At 37.5% G+C, this 26,414-nt stretch overlaps 3 protein-coding genes across 3 annotated transcripts; 1 reads left to right on the top strand and 2 right to left on the bottom strand.

Moving 5' to 3' along the window:
- Positions 1-647: 647 nt before the first annotated feature.
- Positions 648-3,540, bottom strand: LOC123909724. Its single transcript, XM_045960639.1, has 3 exons — positions 3,232-3,540; positions 960-3,123; positions 648-858 (listed from the first exon to the last, which is right to left on the bottom strand). The coding sequence occupies exons 1-2, from the start codon at positions 3,242-3,244 to the stop codon at positions 968-970; spliced, it is 2,169 nt and encodes a 722-aa protein (XP_045816595.1). The 5' UTR covers positions 3,245-3,540; the 3' UTR covers positions 648-858; positions 960-967.
- Positions 3,541-3,754: 214 nt separating this feature from the next.
- On the top strand, positions 3,755-9,151 carry LOC123909547 (probable disease resistance RPP8-like protein 2). Its single transcript, XM_045960438.1, has 2 exons — positions 3,755-8,678; positions 8,786-9,151. Exon 1 carries the CDS (start codon positions 3,984-3,986, stop codon positions 8,646-8,648), a length of 4,665 nt encoding a protein of 1,554 aa, XP_045816394.1. The 5' UTR covers positions 3,755-3,983; the 3' UTR covers positions 8,649-8,678; positions 8,786-9,151.
- An 898-nt stretch (positions 9,152-10,049) lies between these two features.
- On the bottom strand, positions 10,050-12,467 carry LOC123909634. Its single transcript, XM_045960537.1, has one exon. It carries the CDS (start codon positions 12,370-12,372, stop codon positions 10,273-10,275), a length of 2,100 nt encoding a protein of 699 aa, XP_045816493.1. The 5' UTR covers positions 12,373-12,467; the 3' UTR covers positions 10,050-10,272.
- Between the last annotated feature and the right edge of the window lie 13,947 nt (positions 12,468-26,414).

Here is a 26,414-nt window from a genome sequence, read left to right as displayed (position 1 = left end):
CATCGGTACTGGAAAGCATGCACCTGATTCAGATTAGCAACAACCTCTTGTTACAACCATCCAAAACTTTGATGGATACAACTGGGGCAAGTTTATAGGTACCAAAGTGATGGACAATTCGAACATTCATATACGGTAAAGTTTACTTATCTATGTTCTCGTAGAACCCTCTTCTTTGAGGTGTCTCTAAAGGCAGCTATGCAAGCAATACAAATGGTCAAAACCGTACAATTGAGTTTCATAAAATGGTTCAGGTATGATTTCAATATATTTTAACCACATTTTGAATTCATGCATCTATGTTTGTAGTTAAATTTGTAATGTGGAAGAGTAATGCCATTGTCAATTGTTGGCTAAATAAGATCTGTTGTTGTCCTGACTTCTTAGGGAGCTAGAATCTAGAAGAAAGTTAGTTGGTTAGCATGTTACTTTTAATAGTGGAGTTGGCTGTAACGGTTTCTAACTGACGAGTCAAGAGGAAGGGGGATTCAATTGTAGATATATTTTCGAATAAATTGTTTCAGTTGGAGTTCTCTAATAGTGGGTGAAGGCCAAATTTCAAGAGTAGGATTTGAATACTTGAATATGATTAATGAAAGTGGAGTGAGTCAATCAATTGTTCACAATTCAGAGCATAAACCAATCAATTCATAAAAGAAGTAATAAACTCTAATTAGGTAGGGGAAATACGGTAGCGTGACATTCATTTTCAGAACTTACCGTCAAAGCTTTCTCAGAAAAATCACCATTTTATTAATTTTACAGTCTCCTACAGAACCAAGTTTTACATATGAAACTAACCAAATTTCAATATTAGTTGAGCACAATATGGGAAGGCACACTCCTATGCTCTGTCATCTGTGACATTGTAAAAAAGATATGTTTGAGTAAGAGAAAAAGCGCAAGAAACCAAAAGAGCACAAAATGGAAGTAACATGAACTCAAAAGTAGTCACTCACCAAACATTTTATGAGAGCTTCAACTTTGCCCTTACATGACCTTTAGAAATCTGAAATTGTTCAGTTATACCTAAATGAGCCATCAAAAGCCAGACATGGGTAAGCAACTCACCACCTTGGCTAAGTTGTTTAGCATGATTGAGTCCTCTACATTGGCTTGCTGCATGACACAACATCTCCACCCAAACATTACTTATCATTTTCCATTTCCTTTCTTTGGTCCAATGCTCCTCCGTTTCTAAAGATTGCAGTGATTTGGCAAGCCTACACGCATCAAACAACACAGATTTGCTTCTATCACCTTTAACCTCTGATGGTGGAATAACTGTATTCACTCTAAGTATCATCTTGCAAGCTTGATTTCTTTCTTTTATGTATTTTCTCTCTTTCAAAAGTTCATCCACCTCTGCACACGTGTCTTCAAATCTGATTTGTCCTATTCCATTGGGCAACAAAAAAGGACATATAACAAGAAGATATAACATATAATCCGACAACAATTGACTTTCTTCACGACTTTGTTGAGCAACGCGATTTAAGATTTGGTGCTCATTATATTCTGAAGAATAACAAAGGTCTGTAGCAATATGCCAAAGCAGAATGCTCTGGTCAAACTCTACTTCCTTAATGCTCCGGTTTATGTCAGGAACATTATCACAACTCCATTTGTTAAGAACTCGATCACCCTTGTGAGCACATAACTTTTTACATGCTTGAATATCTTCCGCTTCCTCAGACTTTTCCTTAAGCTGGTCAAAAATGAGTTCCTTCAATCCTTCAGAGACTTGTTTTGCTTTTTGATAGTAAGACTTCTCAAAAAACATATATATGTGAAAGAGTTTCTGCAATTTGATACATTTGACTGGCTCATCTTTCAAGCAAAAACTTATGAGGTTGAATTGGGACATTTGATTAGACCACCTGATAGTGTGTGAAAGTTTGAAACAAAATTGACAAAACCAAATGAACTTGTAGAGAAGATCCACTCTCCGATTCTTATGCTTTCTCAGCCAATTCATTACCCAACTTGAAGAAAGTAAAACAATGACCGCATATATCTCAAGAAGAATAGCCCCAATGAAAAGCACAAAAGTGATAATCATATCATAATTCCAGTGTTTGTGTCCTTTAAAATCGAGTTTATTATCTACACTTTGTTTAAATATCAGAAAAGAAAAGGCGATGAATGCAAAGAGCGTACAGAAAAAGCTCACAGATTTGAGCAAGATGCCGCGGTAGGAATATGTTACCACTGCCTTTGTATATAGCATATCATATATTAATCCTAGCTCAACCTCTATTGCTTTAAAAGCATCTTTCCAATTAGAACTGTGAAAGAAAAATTGACTGCTTTTGTGGTCTTGAAAACTAAAGATGAGATCTGCAAATAGGCACTCAGGAATGTTGTAGTATTTGAATCCATCACGTAAAGCTTGAGCATCTGGAATATTGGCATTTGGTATTCCGGTTTCCCCTTGAGAATTATGATCCAACACTAAGGGAGTAGTTTCATTAATTTCGTCTAAGGTAACATGATAACCTTCATCTTTTTTAGCAGTGTAATCATCCATGAATTTAGCATAGTTTGGTCCTGGGTCTGGAGGAGGGAGAATTGATTCTCTAAATCCATCGTTGCTTCCGGATCGTAACGACCAAGTCCTCTCGCCATATTTGATTATTCCTGCCATGACAATAGGAACAGTGACATACTTAAGGGGATCGGTGTTCCATGACCGGTAAACAACATAAACTGCAACTGCTAACTGATAGAGTAATTCTAGCATATGTCGTGGCCATAGTTGGTTGTCCTCAAGGGAGTAGGCAGTGATTGTGTCGGGGCCACCAAGATGCACAAGAAGAAATGGTGCCCATATGGCCATAATCGCAAAGTTGGTGTCTTTCTTATGATCTTTAGTGTCTTTAGAAAGAATTCCTAGAGCAACGGTAGCAATCCAATCGGCTGACAGATAGGTGAACCATATCAACAATTGTAGCCTTTTATCAACTATATACTTCCTTCGGTTACCTAAAAAGATGAGTACCATTTGTAAGAAGAGACTAACAGCAACCAAAATCCGTAGTTCCAATACATTCCACACTTTTGCCAGACTCGGAGTAGTCTGATTATCTGATGTTTCTCTTGAATATATCAAACTGGCAACAACTGAAAAAAAACATATATATGTCAATTGCTTGCTAAGCCTTTTTAGAAAGGAAAGTAAGACCACTATTGAATTGAATAAATAAATACCGAAACAATTATCCGTCTTACCAGCGAGTAACATTGAGTTTGTGCTTCTACTTGATTGCTAGCAATTAATTTAAAAGTGATTTGTTATCTGTTAATGTCTTACTGAGAAATGCCTTCAGGTTTCCTACCTTAGTGAAGTAGCTCTGTTGTTAGCTTAATGCATATATCAATATCATCACTCTTTTTAAAATTTTATATTTAATGTAATATGTAATAATTGCAAAAAGTATAACACAAATTGCCAACATGTCATATCATGCTGTTAATGAAAAATGCCAAACAGTAGGAATTGATAGTACACGAAACAAAACTATGTCGATATGATTTGTGAACTATCTTATTGGTAGGGCAGGCATGTTTTACAAGTATCTCCGTCCTCTTATGCAAAATCCAAAATATTTCCTTCTCATCCTTTACCAAGTCCAAACAAAGAAAAAATTAGCTATTTGATTGCATTTTTGTTGCACATTTAATTATTTTAACACAAATTATCAGCATGACATGTCATGAAAAATGCCAAACAATTGTGTTTATCAATAATATACTACCACCAATAACAATGTTGGTTGTTTTCCTACTCTTGTAGTGCAGTGAAGTGACATATGTCTTATATCTTCCAAAGTTAAAATATCTCCTTTATTGATATATCCTCGTCCAACAGAGTCTAAAGAAAGCAAATTAGAATAAAAAAGCAAGAGAAATAATTCCTTCCTCATGAGAAAAAAGTCATTAATTAATATAGCTTGCATCTCCATCATCAATATAACTTGAGCATGGCTGATGTTGGAATCGTATTTGGGGTATTACGCTTGGCAAACAAACTATCCAAAATCCTGATTGAAGAGTACGCAGTGTTGGGCAGCGGGACAGTTAGGCAGGTAGCATGGATTGAAAGAGAGCTGAGGTCAATGCAAGAAATGTTGGAACAGGTCGGGCAGCACGGGTACGGTGAACAAAAACAAGATTTGAATGAATGGGAAGAGAAGTTAAAGGAAATTGCCCGTGATGCAGATGATGTGATAGAAACGTTCCTGATAAAATCGGTGAAGAGGAGGAGGAGTGGAGTTATGTATTGGATAGACAAACACAAGGTTGGGAAAGAGCTGGAGAAGATCCGCCAAAGGATGAGAGACATCTCTCAGATTGGAATATCAAATATTGTCAGTGTCTCAGTTGAAACAGCTGCAGAAGGAGAAACATCTTCATCGTCCACCATCACCACCGCCACTACACTAGCTATGGAGAAGCTTGATCACATTCTGAGTCAATGTTTAAGTACCGATGATGAGGTGGTGGAGATAGTTGAACAAGTAAAAGATGGTCTTGGAAAACTACAAAATATTAATTTGATTTCACCAAGAAGTGAAAGAGAAAATGTATGGTTGGAAGAGGTGAAGGAACTTTGCAATTATACTGAAACTGTTGGGTGTAATTTCATTCTTGCCAAGGAAAGACAGTCTAAAATGGGTTGGCTTAAAACAGTACTTTATCTTTCAGATGATTATGCTTCTGAAAATAAATTTATGAAGCAAATGAAGTATATTAGGACTCGTATCGGAGATGCAGTTGATAGAAGTTTGACTTACGGAGTTGGGGCACAATTAGACATGGGAGTGGGATTCAAAAAAACAACACCCGTCCCAGACTTGGCACAAGAGAGCTTGATAATTGCACACATCCAATTACTTATTATTTATGCTTTTATTTCTTTTTTCCACTTGCAAAAAGAGTGCATCTGGTTTATAATAATCTTACACTTTTTCATGTTTGATGGAGAACAAGGAAGAACAACAAAAGGTATATCCAAATCCAGACTGAAGAAGATTAAGAAAGTGAAGGAATGGCAAAGAAGATGGCATCTGCGCTTCTGTTACCCTGTGATTTATTTACCGAGTTTCCTCCTGTTTCAGTTTCAGCCTGTCCTCGCAACATTCCTTTTCATCTTGGGTTATTCACTTATTAAAGTTATTGAGTTGAGGTTGAAGAAGAAGAAGATGAAATGGAAGGGAAGAGAAATAATAAGACGGTTTTGGCGCGTCATTGTAATTTATTTACCGATTTTCATCCTGTTTCAGTTTCAGCCTGGCCTGGCAACTTTCCTTTTCATCTTGAGTTATTCACTTATTAATGTTATTGTGTGGAGTCTGAAGAAAAAGAAGAAGAAGAAGGAAAAGAAGAACAAATGGAAGAGAAGGCAACTAATAAGACGGTTTCTGCTCTTCTTGTTTTTTTCATCGATTTTGATCCTGTTGGTGTTTCACCCTGTCCTGGAATCTCGCCCTGTCCTGACAACGTTTATCATCATCTTGAGTTCTCCACTTGTTGAAGTTATTGTGTGGACTGTGAATTTGCGGAGGTCTATGGACAATAATTTGAAGTGTACGCAAATATATTTAGCTCTACTGCGTGCGTTTTTGAGTGATACGACCGAAAGTGCAGAAGGCCTAAATAAAAGACAGAGAGTGTGGGTGGATCAACTGAGAGTCGTGTCTCAAAATGGCCAGTCTCTTATTGATGCATATCCAAAAGGTAAGGGTGGTTGTTTGAGCAGAATTAAGTTTGCCAAGGATATCAACTTTTTGTTGAAAGAAATTCTTGATATATCAGATAGGAAGGCCATTTATGGCATTGCAAATATTCAAACAACACAACAAGAGCTTGGACCTTTATTGGGCGTACAAGAAAGCGATATTGAGAATGAAATCATTGTTGAACACGATGAAAATTCTGGTGCTACACCAGCAGCAGCTGCCAACTTCTCGTATCGGCCTGTCACAGGGCTCAAAGAGAAGGTCCAATCAATCAGAGGTGAAAAGGAATTGATGGATGCACTGCTTTTGGATGCACAAGAGATGGGAGAACTAGATGGAAGATCCAAAATCTGGGTGGAACAACTGAAAGGTATTTCCCTTGAAGCTCAATCCATCATTATCAAATATGATGCAAAATTGAAGCATAAGCCCATTCTCATCTACATTTTTAAGTACCGGACCCGGCAGATTGTTAATAAGAAGATAGATGGTATCAGAAACAAAATTGAAGATGCTTATAGGAGAAGAAAAGCATATGGTTTGGTGCAAATTCAAAGCCGAGTTGTAACCAAGGTTCAAATATTACGTGCAAGGATGCAACCGTCTCTCATTGCCAGGGAGTCAAGTGTGGTTGGATTTGATGATGACACACAAGTTCTAATGGCCGAGTTGCTGTCGGACGAGAAACATCGCTGTATTACTTGGATTGTTGGAATTGGAGGTACAGGCAAGACAACACTAGCCAAGTTGATATTTGAAGACAACACTGTTGTAGCTCATTTTCAGCGTCGCCTATGGGTGTCACTTCCTTCAGATTGTACGACAAACCAGTTGATTGCAGAAATTGGCAAGGAAGCCGCCAAGCAAATTGCTGTAGAAGAAGGAGAAATCTTGTCCACTGATTACATACTTGAAACCTTGGCGCGTGCAAAGTACCTTGTAGTTGTTGATGGCATAAAAGAAACCTCTCAAGTATACTTGGATACCTTGAACCGGGTCATACCCGACATGTCAACGGGAAGCAGAGTTCTTTTTACCACTCGCAATGCAAATGTAGCCCAACATGCAACAAGTACAGTCTTTGTTCACCCACTACAGTTATTAGATGATGAAACTAGTTGGAGGTTGTTCACAAGACATTTTAAGGCAAACATTCCACCCGAGTCAGAAAAAGAACTTCTCAAGGTTGAAAAAGAAATTGTGATGAAATGTGGGGGTCTGCCATCACAAATATTGAAAATGAGTGATTTGCTTTCACATAGAAATGTTATGCACGAGGAGTGGTTAAGCATGTTGGGAGGGCAACAATTCAGTGAAGATCAAATACAAAGTTGGTCTGAAACGCTGGACACAATTAATACAAACTTACCTTCTTATCTAAGAAGATGTCTATTTTACTTTTTGCAATTCCCTGCTGAATTTGCGATCCCTGTCAGAAGGTTGGTTGTTTTGTGGGTTGCCGAGAATCTGGTTCATCGGACAGAAGATGACGAAGTGCCCCTGGAGCTAGTTGCAGAAAAGTACTTGACAGAGTTGATAGATCAGAACATGGTCCAAGTTGCCAAGAGAAAGCGCAACGGAAAGGTGAAAACATGTCGTCTCCCTAGTGCTTTGCGGCAACTCTGGTTGACAAAGGCTAATGAGTCTAGATTTCTACAAGGCCACCGATCTGCCATGGATTCCAATGCAGACCCAAAAATGTCCATTATTCGCCGGGTTGCAGATCATCTTGATAAAAATGATATCTGGAACGATCATATTCATGGTGACATTACTGATCCAACTTCCCTTCCAACCTACTACAAGGACGTTCTCTCCTTTATCTCCTTTGATACTCAAGAGGGGAGTAAACCTGGGCAACAAGTAGGTAACTTTCTCAAGGGATGTATTTCAAGTGATTGCTTCTTACTCCTTCGGGTGCTTGATCTTGAGCGTGTTTACAAGCCTAATTTGCCTAATCGTATAGCAAGACTTTCACGGCTAAGGTATCTTGGCTTGAGATGGACCTACTTAGAGTCACTTCCATCATCTATAAGCAAGTTGTTGAAGCTACAGACACTTGATCTCAAACATACTTACATACATACTCTACCTACCTCAATCTGGAAGATGGAACTCAGACACTTGTTCTTGAGTGAGACTTACCGCACAAAATTTCCACCTCAACCAAAAGGTAATTCTCTCTCTGACCTCCAAACATTGTGGGGACTGTTTGTAGATGAGGAGAGTCCAGTGAAGGATGGCTTGGACAGATTGGTCAATATCACAAAATTGGGATTAGCGTGCCAATCAATGTCACTAAACCAAGAGGCAATGATAGCTCAACTTGAGGCCGTGGCTGACTGGATTACTACATTAGAGTACCTTCAATCATTGAGACTAAAATCTAGAGATGAAGAAGGCCAACCATGGATTTTACACTTGAAGTCCTTCGAAAAAAATGTGAATCTCACTGACATGTATTTGCTAGGAAGCTTGAGCAGTTCATCTCTTCCTCTTTCCCAATTTCCACTGAGCCTCATTGATCTTACCCTATCACATTCGAAACTACAAGATGACCCCATGAAACTTTTGAAAGATTTTCCAAACCTTCGGACACTGTGTTTACTTGCAGAGTCATACATGGGAACAACTATGGTTTGCGAATCTCAAAGCTTTCCTCGGCTTCAATTATTAAAGCTTTGGGTGCTGGAGCAATTAGAGGAATGGACTTTAGAACCAGGAGCGCTCCCTTGCCTCAGACAACTGGAAATCAGATCGTGTCCGCGCCTAATATTGCTTCCTGATGGACTAAAGCATGTCAATACCTTGCTTGAGTTGAAGTTAACAAACATGCCTATGGATATAATTGTTGAGGTGCATAACATCCCACCCAATTGTCAAGTCGTCCAAACTAATTTTCAGTAGAATAATATATTTCCATCACTGCACAGCATGGTGAGTAGTGCTCAGTTGCCTCATTTTCTACATGTTTACTTTCTCTGTACTTTACTTTCAATCGACACTCAATACTGAAGTTTAATTATGTAAAATACTCTTCGCAGTGAGATGCATGAATATATATACTGTGGCTCTTTCTGAAGAAAGGCTTACTTGGATTCAACAAACTTCATCAACTTAATTGCTTACTGTGCAAATGGAACTACTATTTGCATGTTGTTGCGGAACAATAAAGGATGGTTGAGTTTGGTTCTTCGTTTTAAGTGTGTGTAAGAATTTTAAAGTTTATTTATAGACTTTTAATTTGTATTTTGATATCTGTTGTGGAATCATAATAGTGCTGTGTGAAAATATTAGTATTTGGGAAACATTATTTTCCTAGACTGTTATGAATGGAGAAATTGTGATTTGTATGTGTGTCGTTCAAGTACCGATTGATAAGTAAAGGGAGCCAAATTTTAGTTTGAGCATTTCTATTTCCATATGGCATGTCAGTATTTTATAATAAGAAATGATAAAGTTGATTTTTATTTTATGGAAACCGCAAAAGAATTCACCAATAACAAACTTTCTATATTTTTGTTCCGGACGTTTTGCACTCTGCAGCAGTTTCCTTTCGGTTTTTATTTATTATATGGTTTAATTAATTTTTATAAATTTTTTGAATGCCTAGAGACTGTGTAGTTGCAGTAGCCTAATTTTATGAGGATGCATAGTCATGACTCATGTGTTCTGAGTTTGGTCAGTTATATAATGTTGTAAATGGCTGAGAATTTTGGGTGCAATATTTCTGTTGTGCCTAATTGTTATGTATGTGCAGTAGAGTAGTAGACAATGTTATAATTATTTTGGCATTGATTGGTTAAGTACTGGTTTATTGGCATGGAAAGAATTATAGAACTTTTTTTTATTTTGTGCACTTATTTTGGCACTGATTGGTGAAGTACTGATTGGTGAACTGTAATCAAATGTGTAGTAGTAGCCTGTAGTGAATGCCACTTTGATTTGGTTATTCCTAAGAGGAAAATCCTCATGGGAACAACCTGCTGCTGCTACTTAAATGCATACCAGAATGTCTTATTATCGATCGTATTTAATATTAAACTATTCAAATCCATATTCTTCTTAATTAATGATTAAGCCTACAGTTTTCTTTAATTTCCCTTCACTTCTAAGTATATGTTTATTTTCGCGTTGAAATTTCAGTTAATGTACATCTACTCTGATTAATAAGAGCGGAGCGAGGCAATCAACCGTTCATAATCCAGAGCTTAAACCAATCAGTTCGTAAAATACATAATAAACTCTTATCAGGTAAGGGAAATAAGGCAGTGTAACATTCATTTTCAGAACTCATGGTCAAAGCTGTCAAACAAATCACCGTTTTACAATATCGTACAAAACCAAGTTACAGATATGGAACAAAATACTAACCAAATTTCAATATTACAATCATTACAATAGTTGAACACAAAATAGGAAGGCACAAAAGAGTTTGACTTAGAGATAAAGCACAAAATTATAAAAAAAAAAAAAAACACAATATTAATGAAAGTAACAAGAACTCTTAACTACTCACTCACAAAACATTTTATGAGAGCTTCAACATTGCCCTTACATGACCTTTAGAAATTTGAAATTGTTCGGTTATACCTAAGTGAGCCATCAAAAGCCAGACATGGGTAAGCAACTCACCACCCTGGCTAAGTTGCTTAGCATGATTGAGTCCTCGACATTGGCTTGCTGCATGACACAACATCTCCACCCAAATATTACTTATCATTTTCCATTTCTTTTCTTTGGACCAGTTCTCCTTCGTTTCTAAAGACTGTAGTGATTTGGCAAGCCTACATGCATCAAATAGCACAGATTTGCTTCTATCACCTTTAACCTTTGATGGTGGAATTTTTGTATTCACTCTGAGTATAATCTTGCAAACTTCCCTTCTTTCCTTTATGTATTTTCTCTCTTCCAAAATTTCACCCACCTCCGCGCATGTGTCTTCAAATCTTATCTGTCCTATTCCATTGGGCAACAAAAAAGGACATATAACAAGAAGATTTAACATATGATCCGACAACAATTGGCTTTTTTCACGACTTTGGAGAGCAGCAGGACTTAAGATTAGAGGCTCATCATCTGAATCTGAATATTCTGAATAATAACAAAGATCTGTAGCAATATGCCAAAGCAGAATGCTCTGATCAAACTCAACCTCCTTAATGCTGTGGTTAATGTCACAGATATGACAGTTGTTTTTATCATGATTACGATCGTTCTGTTCTTTATGAATATGAAACTTACATTGTTCAAGAACCCAATCGCCCTTGCAAGCGCATAATCTTTTGCATTCTTCTATATTTGTGGCTTCCCTAGACTTATTCTTAAGTTCGTTAAAAATGAGTTCTTTTAATTCCTCAGAGACTTGTTTTGTTTTTTTATAGTAATATTTCTCAAAGTATTTATAGATGTGAAGGAATTTCTGGATTTTGATACATTTGATTGGCTCATCTTTCAAGCAAAATCTAATGAGGTTGAACTGTGACATACGATTAGACCATGTGACAGTGTGTGAAAAACATTGACACCATGAGATGCATTTGTAGAGAAAATTAGCTCCCCAATTATTATGCTTGCTGAACCAAAACATTGCCCTACTTGAAGAAAGTACAACAAGGATTGCATATATCTCTAAAAGAATAGCCCCACCAAAAAGCACAAAGGTGATAATGTGGTCATAAGTTATGGGTTTGGGTTTCAGAAAAGAAAAACTAATCAATGCAGAGAGTGTACAGAGAATGCTCACAGATTTGAGGAAGATGCCAAATTTGGAGTATGTTAGCACTGACTTTGTGTACAACATATCATACATCAATCCCAGCTCAATTGCAATCACGTTGAAAGCATGTTGACAACCTTTGGTTCGAAAGAAATCTTGGCTGCTTTTGTGATCTTGGAAACTAAAGATAAGATCCGCAACGAGGCACTCAGGAATGTTGTAGAATTTGAATCCATCACGTAAAGCTCCACCATCTGGAATATTTGGATTTGGCATTTGCCCTTGAGAAGTATGATCCGATGCTGTTGGAGTAGTAATATCAATAAATGTATCCATGGTAACATGATATCCTTCATCTTCTTTAGCAATGTAATTGTCCATGAATTTAGCATAATTTGGTCCTGCGTCTGGAGGAGGGAGAATTGATTCTCTGAATTCATCTCTGCTTGCAGACCGCAACGACCAAGTCCTCTCACAATATTTAATTATTCCTGCCACAACAACGAGAATGGTGACATAATTAAGAGAGCTTCCGTTCCATGACTGGTAAATAACATAAACCACAACTACTAGCTGACTGAGTAAGTCAAACAAATGTCGAAGCCAGAGCTCATTGTCCTCGAGGGAGTAGGCAGTGATTGTGTCAGGACCACCAAGATGCACAAGAAGAAATGGTGCCCATATAGCGATAATTAAGAAGTTGGGGTCAACCTCAGGATTTTTGAAGTCTACGTAAAGAATTCCCAACATAAATGTGGCAATCCAATTAGCTGACAAATAGTTCAACCATATGAAGAATTTTAGCAGTTCATTAGTTATGTACTTCCTTTTGTCGCCAAAAACGATTAGCGTAGTTTGCAAGAAAAGACTAACCAAAACCAAAGTACGAAGCTCCAATATGTGAATCTCCATTAGTCTTACCAAACCAGTCTGACGTTATTTCTCTTGAGTGTATAAAAAAGTAATAGCTCCAAAGGTATGTGAAGATGATAGGAGTAAGAACTCGATTGGCCTGGCTTTTTTTAGCTTTTTATTCTCTTTAAAATGAGAAGTTGGGCCAAACACTTTTTTAATAAAGCTCTTAATTATAAAAAGCAATTTTCTTTTTCAATGTAGAAAATTCATACTTATCTATTGTTTTTAAAATATTTATTTATTTATACGCTTGATTGTCAAAAAAAAATAATTAAGTTTTTAAAAATATATTTTACCAACAATTTTTAGCTTAAAAATAGCTTTGAAGCTAAAAAAACAACAACCACCAAACAACTTTAGCTTTTTTTCTAGAAAGTTATTATTTTTACTTTTAAATTTCAGATAGCTTATAAGACCTAAAAAAGTCTGGCCAAAAGGACCCTAAAATTAGAAGAAAAAAATGATAAATTATAAGCTCATAAGCTACTTAAAATAACGTTTAAAAAATAAGCATTTAATGCTATTTTTTCTATTATACCATTAACTAATTAATACTCTCATAATTTATCTTTTTCATACCATTAATGAAGGACAATTTTGTAAACTAACTCATAATTATCTATTTCATATTGAAATTCTGGCACACTAGTATTAAGATGTTGTACTCAACGCTCCACCACTATAGTACACTTTTAATGCGTGAATCAATGATCCAACATCCAACAGCGCATACACAAGGAATAATAAACTAAACAAAACTGAAAGTAAATTAACACAGTAATTTGTTAACCCAGTTCAGCATGAGCCTACTCTGGGGGATACCAATCCAGGAGTGAATCCACTATGATAGTATTAGTTTGAAGCCCTCAATAAACCTCCCGTTTATGACTTCTCACCTAATCACCACCCGTGCTATATCCTACCTAAGACACACCTAGGTATGAGAACCTCCGCTCACCTCCTCTTGACCACAGCCACTGTGATCGTACAATACTAGATTTAATATGTGAAGACACACTTCATAAAACACTCACACCACTTCCGTGCTTAAAAGCTTTGGAATGGTATACACACACTATCTCCTTGCTTAGAAGCTCCAGAGATATTACAATGCACAAACACACAGTTCCTAGTCTAGTGGGAAATCAACACAAGACTTAGAACACAATAGACACAATACTAAAACCTAAACTCACGCTTTATAAGACTCAAATCTGGTTTCAGTTATTTGAACAAAGGCTTCAACCTTCTTTAAATAGCCTTTTCGAGCTCAGGCTAGGTCTTCAGTTAGGCTTCAATGGCATAGCTTGATTAATGGATCCTTCAAGGAATATTCTTCGATTAAAATGTTTTGTTTCCTTAACTTGAAGATCTGATTAGTAAGCAAAACTTGATCACGAGATCCATTAATAATTATGCGTGACAACGCTCCTTATCACAAACGATCATTTATTATGGATTCCATATTTAGAACTTAGGCGCGAGATCTCAACATACACAAGCCCGGCCTACTGGATGTGGTATCCAATGTTGAAGCATTGTACCGAACATCTTGCTTATACTGGATGGTGGAAGCATGTAGTTCCACATCAGGAAAGATCACATGTTTTAGCAAAATGAGGCCAATCATACAACGCCAACAATCTCCCCCTTTGGCAATTTTTGGCTAAAACAACTTAAGATCATTTCAACCAATCTAGAGAGATACATCACCTACCTTTCTTCAAATCAACATAAGCACACAGTCATGAAGTAAAGTAGAACATCTTTAAATGCAGTTTTCAATAGAACTTCTCAGATGAAAATAGCAAATAAGAATAGTTGTATCGCACAAGAATAACAGAGGCATGCAACAGCGGAATAGTGAACACAACTCGCCTCACAGGAAAACGCCAATGGAGTGAAAAATATTCTCATAAAAAGAATCACCGGGGAAAAATAAATTCCTCTCAGGAATCAAGATGTTCATTTTCAACAGAGCATCAGGTAACGTGATTCAGCATCGATTAGAACATCTTGCATTGGGCCACTGAAGGCAAACCAAGGCAAACCACTACTCTTCACAGATTCAGCAGACAATCAGCAGTACATCAGGCAGACTTACTAACTCTCCCCCTTTTTAGTCACAAAATATGCCAAACAGAAGCTTCATGCACGAAGAGTATCACAGAAATCCATAGTCCAGAGTATCAGAGCATAACAGATCCATATATTAGTATCTAGCAACCCGTAGTCTTGTAATAGCAGAAGCATTACTTCACATACAGAAATGTAGCAGCATTGCTATACGTAACATATACTACACTCCACAACAGGAAGGGCAAATGTCTCAACATTAAGCACCAAATCATAAAACATCAGATAACTACTCCCCTTCAAGACATGCATAACAGAGTATCAAAACATCACACACCACTCATGCAGAGCACATTCAGAACATATGCAGAGCACATACATCAGATACTATACATCACATACTGCTACCGTGCCTACAACAGATGTTAGAGCATCTGTCAGCACATCATGCTCACTAAATAATACTCCTCCCCCTCAATATCAGAGATGAGCAAAAATTTAATCAAACATGTTTACTCCCCCTAAAAAAGTGCATATCATAACAAGGTATCCGAGTACCACATGCATATCAGAACTTACTCCCCCTTAATCCTTACAGAGCAAACATAAGTACTACGACACATATCAGATGTTGCAACATCAAATAGCACATCAACATACTGCACACTACTAACTACCAACTACTCCCCCTTTTTTTTAGACAAAATAGGGTCTTCATAGAAGTAGCAGAAAAACCAGAGACACAGTGCAGAAAATCACAGTCCAGATGCACACAAGGTGCTTAAATTTAGATCATAGCCTACACATGGAAAATAAATCCAAAAGAAAACATTACACAGAGGCACTGTCTTGGGGAATCATTTCCCTCATCTTCAACCTCAGAGTCTTCTTCCTCATTATCACCACCTGCACCAACACTCAGATTCTCATCAACACCTGCGTCAGTTGCTTCTAATGCAGCTTCTTCAAGCTTCAGAGCATGAATCATTCGCTCAAACTACAACTTCTTTTCATCCAGCTAACTAGAGGTTGTAAAAAGCATATCTACTACCTCCATCACAACAAACACATAGTCAACATTCAAAAAATAGACATTTCCCCTTGTTTGCATAATATGACAAGGGCATAAGAAAACATTGTTCCAATCTCCCATGAACAGTCTTTGGTTGAGGTTCATCCAAGAAGTCAACCTCATCAAGATCAATCATCTCTTGTTCTTCATCTACTATCTTTTCAGACTCAGTATCTTTATCACCAAGAGAGACAACTTTCTCTATACTTTCCTCTGTTTTAGAGTCTTCAATAGCATCAGCAGAAATATCATTCTTTTCTTTGTCCTGCAATTCATCTTTAGTAGCAGCCTCAAAATCACAGCTATCACCAAAAGACTCAGTGATAGTGGTAGCATTTGGATTAGGCTGGACAGAGGATGTTCCAACATCCTGTGCAACATCAAGGGTAGTAATGTTCTCCTTGATAGAAAAAGTAACAAGCTCAACAACAGAATCAGAGATGGACTTATCAGATGGAGCCACATGATCATTCACAACTACAAAGGGTTGTACAATAGCATCAACAGTATTATCAGAGTTTGACATGGTGATCTGATTGAAATAAAATAGTTTTCGATTGAATTGAACTTCAAACAGAGCACAATCAGTGGGACAGTAGGTGAAAGAGAGTTGATTGCATGTTATGACACAGTTATGGCAATTTTGATATGATTTCCCGGAATTAGCGTGCATCACTGGTGGGAGCGAAGTGAAAAATGTGGTTGCACGCTCAAAACTCCTTAACTGCTACAATTCCTTATGCAGGCAAATTCCTAATTTGCCCCTTAGCCTTTCAAACTCAACAACATCCAATGCTTTACTGAATATGCATCCAATAGCAACATGATCAAGCTTCACAATATTTTCTTCAACTAAATCCCTGATAAATGGGACTTTGTTGACACAGGCAAGTTCTGATTTAGGATCAGCAGATTCATTGTTAGAACCTGAAACTTCATCAAATACAATATCATATGACTGTTGAATGGATGATTCATCATCTGCTGTTTTGGTTGATGATGCATCATCAACTACCACATTCATTAATTCCACGGTAACTTTAGTTCTAGAGTTATAAACTCTGTAAGCTCTGCTGTTTGTGGAGTATCCAAGAAAAATGCCTTCTGATGCACAGGAATCAAAGAATTTTGCATTCTCAAATTCTTTTCCACGATCACTTCTTATTCTTACAATAACAACCTCCTTTTCTCTTTGAAGTTGTAAGCATAAGTTTCTAAAAGTTTCAAAGCTGTCTGATTTTTCTCTAAGGAAATCTATCCAAGTGAATCTAGAAAAATCATCTTCCAAAGCAAAAACATACCTTTTACCACCAAGATTTTCAGTCTGCATAGGTGCCATCAGATCTATGTGTAATAGTTCAAGTGCTCTAGATGTAACCGAATGTTGGAGCCTCGGATGTGCCACCATGGTTTGCTTGCCAATTTGGCACTCACCACATATAGTTCCTTCCTCAATCTTGAGCTTTGGATTTCCCTTGATTGTTTCTTCTGCTATGACCTTTTTCAAACCTCTCAGATGTAAGTGACCCATTTTTTGATGCCATAGCTTCACTTTATCCTCTTTGCTTAAGAGACAAGTGGACAAGTGGTTTTCTTCTTCAGAGACCCATAAGTAGCAGTTGTCCTTTGACATCACACCCTTCATCAAGAGTCTTCCTTCTTCATTTGTAACAAGACATTCTGACTTTGTGAAGTTTACTTTCATGCCTTGATCACACAACTGGCTAATGCTGATTAGATTAGTTGTAAGACCTTTCACCAATAGAACATTATCTAGATTTGGCAATCCATTGTTGATTAGATTCCCAATTCCTTTTATCTCTCCCTTAGCTCCATCACCAAAGGTTACATAACTTGTGGCATAGGATTTTAAGTTGGCAAGACATCCTTCCATTCCAGTCATGTGTCTTGAACATCCACTGTCAAAATACCAATCTTGTCTAGATGATGCCCGCAGTGATGTATGAGCTATCAAGCTTACACCATCTTCCTTCTTCTTCCATTCTTTCTTGACATTCACGTTCTCAGATTTGGGTTCAAGTGGCCTTGAATTCTGTGGATAGCCGTACAGTTTGTAGCAATAAGGTCTAATGTGCCCTTTCCTACCACAATAATGACACCTCCAATTCCTTCTTTTAGTCCTAGATCTTGACCTGTTGTATTGATGGTGAGGCGGGTGTTGAGGCATCGAGTTAGTCTGGACATGCTGCTTGGGTTTTAACCATGTGTCAGTTCCCTGATGTGTGGGAGGGTGAGGAGGTAGTAACCCACCACTAACAGGAAAAGTTTTATCAATGGGGGTAGTGATTGTAGCTTTGTTGTAACCCATTTCTTGATCCACTATCTCGTAATCAAAGCCAATAGGTTTCTTACCAGCACTTTGTTTTAGCAGCATGGCTTGAAACTTTTCTTCTCCTGATGCAAAAACTCTAACTTGTTTTCTAGCATGCTCCAAGTCTTCATTCAGCTTTTCAATCTCTTTGTTGAGAGTCTTAATTATATCCAGACATTCATTCTTCTCGGCCTGAAGTTGACAATTTGTCTCCTTTTGTTTTTCCAAGGCTTTGCAGAATTCATTGCTCCTGATGAATAAGTCCTTATAGGTAGCCAGCAGTTCTTCATATGATGTTTCATCGCATGATTCAGCATCAGATTCATAGACACCTGTCAATGCATTGACAAGTTTAGCAGATTCACCTTCATCTTCTTCTGAGTCATCCTCATCTGACCAAGTAACAGCAAGACTCTTCTTCTTCTTCAGAAAAGTAGGACATTCAGATTTGATATGGCCAAATCCTTCGCACTCATGACACTGAACTCCTCTAGATGAAGTACCTTTGTCATCACTTCTGGTCCTCCTTTGAGTAGATACAGGTTTGTTGGAGTCAGATTTGGTGCTTGGACCATTGAACTTATTGTTGAAGTCAGATTTGGTGTTTGGACCATTAAATTTATTTCTTTTATCCATCCTCTTCATGATACGATTGAACTGTCTACCAAGTAACACCATGGCTTCAGATAAACTTTCATCACTCTCCATATCTATCTCATCATCTTCTGTAGTATTAGAAGTAAAAGCCAAACTTTTGTTTTTCTTCTCTTTTCTTTGGTTTATGCTCATCTCATAGGTTTGAAGTGAGCCTATTAGTTCATCCACTTGAATGTTGGCCAGATCCTGAGATTCTTCTATTGCTGTTACTTTCATGTCAAACCTCTTAGGTAGAGATCTGAGAATTTTGCTCACCAGTTTTTCATCTGATATGGGTTCTCCCAAGGCATCAAATGAATTTGCAAATTCTAAAATATTCATGTGAAAATCATGAATAGTCTCTTCTTCCTTCATACTCAGATTTTCAAAATTTGTGCGAAGCATCTGAAGTTTGGACAGCTTTACCTTGTTGGTTCCTTCATGTGCTTTCCTGAGTATTTCCCACGCCTGTTTGGCTACAGTGCATCGTTTAACAAGTCTGAACATGTTGATGTCCACCCCATTGAATATGGCATTCAAGGCTTTTGAATTTCCCAGAGCTAGGTCATCCTCGTCTTTGGAATAGTCTTTATTAGGCTTGATTTCACCTGTTAGCTTTCCATCCTTATCAATGACCATAGGGGGTTCCCATCCATTTTCTACAGCTTTCCATGTTCTGCTATCAATGGATTTAAGAAACACCATCATCTTAGCTTTCCAGTAGTCATAGTTCTCAGGCCCAGTTAGCAGTGGTGGTTTAGAAACCGTTCCTCCTTCCTTGTCCATCTCACCAGAATTTTCCGTCCCTGAAGCTCACCCTGAGTTTCGAGCAGGGTGCCTGCTCTGATGCCAATTGAAATTCTGGCACACTAGTATTAAGATGTTGTACTCAACGCTCCACCACTATAGTACACTTTTAATGCGTGAATCAATGATCCAACATCCAACAGCGCATACACAAGGAATAATAAACTAAACAAAACTGAAAGTAAATTAACACAGTAATTTGTTAACCCAGTTCAGCATGAGCCTACTCTGGGGGATACCAATCCAGGAGTGAATCCACTATGATAGTATTTGTAACGACCCAAAATTTAGTATTCGTTATTTAATTATTTTATTACGCGAGGGCGTGATTTATAATTAAATTATTAAGCGGCGAATAATCATTTAGCGAGAACGTAAGTTATGAGCGAGAAGTTATGTTGTTTGGGCCTTTGGGCGTGGGAAAGGCATTGGGCCTAAGCCAAGTGGGCTTGGATCCATGAGAACAATGGGAGCTCTATAAGTAGCATAAGTTTGGGTGAATAGTCTCATAAGTTACAAATCCATGAGAAGTTCAAGAGCTTAGCTAGGGCAAGGAGCTCGTGGGAGAGAAAGAGAAGAGCAAGCTTGTGGATTCGTCGAGCTAAGGTACGAGAGTTAGATTACATATTCGTGAGTGATTCGGAAGAGGGGAGGATGTCGATTCCTCCATTCCCAAACTCTTTCCACTCTATTTTCTTGTGGGTTTTGTGGGTGATTTTCTTAATGAAAAATGGATTCTTTTGATCCTAACATGTGTAGTGAACTCATGGTAGATGAGGTAAACAACTTTGGGGAGTTGAAAATGGGAATATGTAGATGTTTGATCAATGATTTGAATGGTTATGCAACTTTGCTTATTTTGCAAGAAATTGGCATGATTTTGATTGTTTGAGGTATTTGGATGTTTAGAAGGGATGATTAATGTTCCTTGATACCATATATGCTTGAATTAGCTGTTTATAAGAATTTATAACATGTCTAGATGAATTTTTGAGTGGATTTCATGTTAAACCGCCTTAGAAAACTCAAGAACAGATATTTCTGGTGTAGTTCGCTACGGATTCGCTTAGCGAATAAGTTCGCTACGGATTCGCTACGGGTTCGCTATCTGTTCGCCATGTACCTGTAACCCTCTGATGTAGTTCGCTACCTGTTCGCTACAGCGAACGTGTTCGCTACGTGTTCGCTACGTGTTCGCTACGTGTTCGCTACGTGTTCGCTACGGGTTCGCTACGGATTCGCTTAGCGAACAGCACTGTGACAGCAGCTTTTTGATAATTGTTTTAAGTGCAATTAGGCACTTGTAACATGGTTTAAGGGTATCCTTACATGTTTGTTGATACATGTTGATGTTGTTAATACTTATTGTTAATCGTTATATGATTGATAAACGTGTATGCAATAAGTTGTAGCTTAAAGTGAGCAATGTGATGTTTTAGCATTGATTTGCAATGTTAAGGAAATGATGTGTGTTTTATGACATAAGTGTAAATGAAACTTTATGTGTATAAAAATGGTTATGCAGATAATTATCATGTGAATAATTATGATTTGAGTGATAGGATATTGTGTTATCCTAATGTGTTAGATGTTGGAATTGTGTTTCCGCATTCATAATGAGTAGCTTCGAGCTAGAAATATCATATTGATGATATGTGCAAACATACATGCATTCATGTATATATATGTTGAAATTGGAAACTTGGGTTCCAATAGATTTAAATGGATTTTTGAGTCCATAAGGAAGCCGAGGATCGGATTAGATGAATCCATAAGATCTAGAGCTGCTATCCAGCAGGATATAAAACTGTTTAACTTATCCATGAGGGATATGAAGGTTTGGTAAGTTCCGAACAATCCGGCAAGATGTAAAACTGTTTAACTTATCCATGAGGGGTAAAAGGCAATTGGTACCACATGCATTAGTCATGTCTAGGGATGGCATGACATTGGATAATTGGCATTAGATGCATTAGGGTAAATGCACATGTATTTGATAGTTGTTATGTGACAATATCTGATTGGATTGTAATGTGTTTTCCGTATGTGTTAAGCTTTGGTATTTACTAATTGTTTAATACTGTGATTGTTGCCATGACTTGGTATGTGAGTAGAGTCCGTCATGACTATAAAATGAACAAGTGTAGAGTCCGTCATGACTATAAAATGAACAAGTGTAGAGTCCGTCATGACTATAAAATGAACACTTTAGTAGTGTCCGAGAAGACGTGAAACTATATGATTGGTGTGTTTGTAAATGAATGATTAATTGGTAGTCGTATTTGACGATGTATGTGCGTGAGTTAGAAATGTATGATAGTGTGTGAAGTGTGTAGTATACTACTCACACTTATATTTATGTTTATGTTTTCTAACTCTCTGCTTTGTGTTAATTGCTGGACCTTTGGGGGTCCAGGTTGACAGGTAATGTGTTAGCCTCGTCCGAGTGCAATGGTGAAGCTCTGCTCTGATTGAGACACGGGAAAAAGGGGTTTTTATATGTATATGCATGTAGTCCTCTTAGTATACTCTGTTGGTCTTAAGCTTTCATTTGAAAAGTATCCGTTTTGTATAACTAATAACGCATCGTTCGATGCGAGGTTTTGTTTTTAGTTCATTCGAATATTTTACTAGATAAATGTATTAGTATTATCTTTGAATGAAGTTTGTGATATTCAAACCAGCGCTTTATAAATCAGATTTTCAATTTTTCCGCTGCGTATTTTCGAAAAAGATTTTTTAAAGGCAGAGTTAATTAGATAACGGGTTTGGGTGTTACAGTATTAGTTTGAAGCCCTCAATAAACCTCCCGTTTATGACTTCTCACCTAATCACCACCCGTGCTATATCCTACCTAAGACACACCTAGGTATGAGAACCTCCGCTCACCTCCTCTTGACCACAGCCACTGTGATCGTACAATACTAGATTTAATATGTGAAGACACACTTCATAAAACACTCACACCACTTCCGTGCTTAAAAGCTTTGGAATGGTATACACACACTATCTCCTTGCTTAGAAGCTTCAGAGATATTACAATGCACAAACACACAGTTCCTAGTCTAGTGGGAAATCAACACAAGACTTAGAACACAATAGACACAATACTAAAACCTAAACTCACGCTTTATAAGACTCAAATCTGGTTTCAGTTATTTGAACAAAGGCTTCAACCTTCTTTAAATAGCCTTTTCGAGCTCAGGCTAGGTCTTCAGTTAGGCTTCAATGGCATAGCTTGATTAATGGATCCTTCAAGGAATATTCTTCGATTAAAATGTTTTGTTTCCTTAACTTGAAGATCTGATTAGTAAGCAAAACTTGATCACGAGATCCATTAATAATTATGCGTGACAACGCTCCTTATCACAAACGATCATTTATTATGGATTCCATATTTAGAACTTAGGCGCGAGATCTCAACATACACAAGCCCGGCCTACTGGATGTGGTATCCAATGTTGAAGCATTGTACCGAACATCTTGCTTATACTGGATGGTGGAAGCATGTAGTTCCACATCAGGAAAGATCACATGTTTTAGCAAAATGAGGCCAATCATACAACGCCAACACATATGATATTAGTTACAGTTCTAAATATCTTTTATATTATAAGCTTGTATACATAAGCAAATTCTAAACCCTAATTTGTTTTTCTCATTTTCCCTCCATTTTATAATGCAATTTTTATTAAAAAATAATACAATTTTGTCTTGACTAGGATTCGAACCCGCAATCCTTCAATGCAAGGCAATATTTCTAACCACTATGGCAAGTATACCAATTGTGATTAAAATTATGTGCAATAATTGATAAGCACCATCAATTTTAAAAGTATATCATATCAAAATTGTTGGTGTTTTGATTGGCTACATTTTGCAAAAGCCAACCAGCCAGATGCTGTACCGAGATGCTGTAGCATTATAGTACAGCATACTGAAGCTCTGTTTTCGTGCAGAATTTTTATTTCAAATCTGAGTCAAGATTTGCTTCAATTATATATTCAAGCACGTGCGCCTGGGCAAAACGAGCCTTGCTCAGCAAGTTTTATTGAAGTCGGCTGAAGGAATGTTATTTAAAACAAAAATATAATTATATTATATTTTTGGCATTTTTTTTTGTTTGGTACAACATGAAACAAACAAATTATATTTTTGAAATTAATTTAGGGTTGGGCCGCAATTCCTACAGCTGTACATGTCTGAAGACCTAACTTGGACATCAAGACAATTGAAGACTATAAATATGTGAAGCCTCAAACTATTATTCTCATGTATTCTAAACCGTGTTTTTTACAAAGTGAGTTTTTTAAGGTTTAGAGTTTGTGTCTTTTGTCAGCCTTTCTTGTGTCAATTTGATGCAAGTTTAGGACTGTGTTTGTGTTGTTAATTGTAAGCTACTCCTAAGCTTTGAAGCACGGAGTTAGCATGTGTGATTCACTCAAAAGCTTTTAAGCAAGAGTGTGGTCTAGTTTCTAGGAGAGTGTCTCCATCTTGATCGTTATTATTGACAGCAACATGGTACGTGTTGTTAGAGGGAATTTGGGACGGGGTCTCATTATCTAAGAGGTTCTTAGGTAGGATTGCACGGGTAGTGTCTAGGTGATAAGTCAAGTACCGGGTGTTGGTCGAGGGCTTTGAACTAGAGCTATTATAGTGGATTCATTCCTGGATTGGTATCCTCCAGAGTAGGTGACGTTGCACTGAACTGGGTTAACAACTATCTGTCTTATTTATTATTCTGCAATTGATTTATTTATTTCCTGTGTTCTGCGACTGTCTTGCTGCAACGTATGCTATAGCATCTTGTGCAGCATTGTGTTCACTGCGTGCCAGATTTCAATTGGCATCAGAGCAGGCACCCTTTCTGGTTATAGGGTGAGCTCCAGGGAGAATGTCTGGCAACATGGACAAAGAAGGAGGGCTTGTAAGCAGACCACCGCTTCTCGTTGGTGTCTCCAACTATGATTATTGGAAATCACGCATGATTGCTTTCCTAAAATCTATGGATAACAAAACTTGGAAAGCTGTTCTGAAAGGATGGGACCCCCCTGTGGTCATGGACAAAGATGGAAAGCCAACACTTGAACTAAAAGCTGAGGAGGACTGGTCTAAAGAAGAAGATGAGCTTGCTTTGGGAAACTCAAAAGCATTATATGCATTATACAATGGGGTAGACAAACACATCTTCAAGCTGATCAAAAAATGTGTCTCAGCAAAGGAAGCTTGGAAGATTCTTGAAACTGTTCATGAAGGTACTCCTCAGGTAAAGATGTCTAAATTACAGATCCTTACTACTCAGTTTGAAAATTTACGTATGAAGGATGAGGAAACAATCCAAGATTTTCATATGACTATTCTAGATTATGATAATCAATTTGATTCTTTGGGGGAGAAAATTCCCGAAGAAAAGTTAGTAAGAAAAATGCTCAGATCTCTTCCAAAGAAATTTGATATGAAAGTCACAGCTATGGAAGAAGCCAAAAACATATCTCAGATGAAACTGGATGAACTGGTTGGATCACTCCAAACTTATGAAAGTGCTGCAAATGGAAGAAGTGAAAAGAAAAATAAGAGCATTGCCTTCTCATCTAAAAATAATGAAGAAGAACTGGAGGAGGATGAAGAATCTAATGAAAGTATCTCTGAAGCTATGGAGTTGTTGGGAAAACAGTTCAACAAAGTTCTAAAACAAATGGACAAAAGACCCAGACCAAATTCTAAGAATGATGCTCCAGGCACTATGCGCAGCATTGTGAATCAAGGAAAACCTAAGAGTGATGAAAAGTCAAGCTTAAACAAGAATATTCAATGTCATGAATGCGAGGGATATGGTCACATCAGACCTGAATGTCCAACATATCAGAAAAGAACGAAGAAAGGACTAACTGTCAGTTGGTCTGATGATGATGACTCAGAAGATGATACAGCATCTGTGACTGCCAAACATATCTCAGTCTTAACAGGTACTATTACATCTGATACAGAATCTTGTGATGGAGAGGTAACCTACGAAGAACTTGCTGATTCTTACAAAGAACTCTGCCTCAAGAGTGGAGAAATATGCAGAGTCATTGAGAAACAAAAGGTAACCATCAATCAATTGAAGGCAGAAAAATTTGAAAATATATCAAAGATGGATGAGCTCCAGAAGAAGGTAAATTATCTATCCTCTAATCTTGATGAATCTAAGGAAGTCATTGAAAAATTAAATGCTGACATTTGGCGTTTGAGAAAATTCTCTGACATGTTGTATAAAGATGATGATCATCTTGATAAACTTCATAAAGCTGATGGTCAACTAGAAGAAATCTTAGAGAAAAATGTTCTAAAGCCTAAACATATTGGGCTTAGTTATGAGAATGTCAACAAACACAAAGGTTACAGCTCAGATCTCACGTACATGCATCCAAAAGAAACTCATAAGCAAAATATGCCTCAACAGATGCTACAGCATCATAAGCAGCATCCCTTGTCAAAGAACAAAAGAAAACATCACTCTTGGATATGTCACTACTGTGGTAGAAAAGGGCATATAAGACCTTTTTGTTACAAATTGTTTGGATACCCTAACAGGCATCATCAGCCTAAACTAGTTTCCACAACTGCCTCCACTCAACAAGAATGGAAACCTAAAGGTAAGAATGTGAAGACCAGTGATGGTACTCAACTTGAGAAGAAGATTACTGCTCTGGTTGCTCACACATCACTTAGAGCTTCATCAAGGGAAGACTGGTATTTCGATAGTGGTTGTTCAAGACACATGACCGGAATTGGAAAATTTCTTGTTGATTTAAAGTCTTACTCAACTAGTTTTGTAACTTGTGGTAATGGTACTAAAGGAGAAATTGTTGGTATAGGGGAGCTCAACAGTAATAGCTTGCCTAAACTAAGCAATGTGTTGTTAGTAAAAGGATTGACTGCAAATTTAATAAGCATCAGTCAATTATGCGACCAAGGGATGAAGGTAAACTTCACCAAGTCTGAATGTTTGGTTACAAATGATGAGGGTGAAATTTTGATGAGGGGCGTCAGATCAAAAGACAACTGCTACTTATGGGTTCCCCAAGAAGAGGCAAATGTGTCGACATGCTTAATCACGAAAGAAGATGAAAT

This window comes from Trifolium pratense, linkage group LG1 (assembly GCF_020283565.1).
Source record: "Trifolium pratense cultivar HEN17-A07 linkage group LG1, ARS_RC_1.1, whole genome shotgun sequence".
Classification (NCBI taxonomy): domain Eukaryota; kingdom Viridiplantae; phylum Streptophyta; class Magnoliopsida; order Fabales; family Fabaceae; genus Trifolium; species Trifolium pratense.
Note: the sequence above shows the minus strand (reverse complement) of the source record. Positions and strands in the feature narration are given on the sequence as shown.

Coding starts and splice junctions, on each gene's coding strand:
- LOC123909547 (XM_045960438.1), top strand. CDS start 3,984: ATGGCTGATGTTGGAATCGTATTTGGGGTATTACGCTTGGCAAACAAA.
- LOC123909634 (XM_045960537.1), bottom strand. CDS start 12,372: ATGGAGATTCACATATTGGAGCTTCGTACTTTGGTTTTGGTTAGTCTT.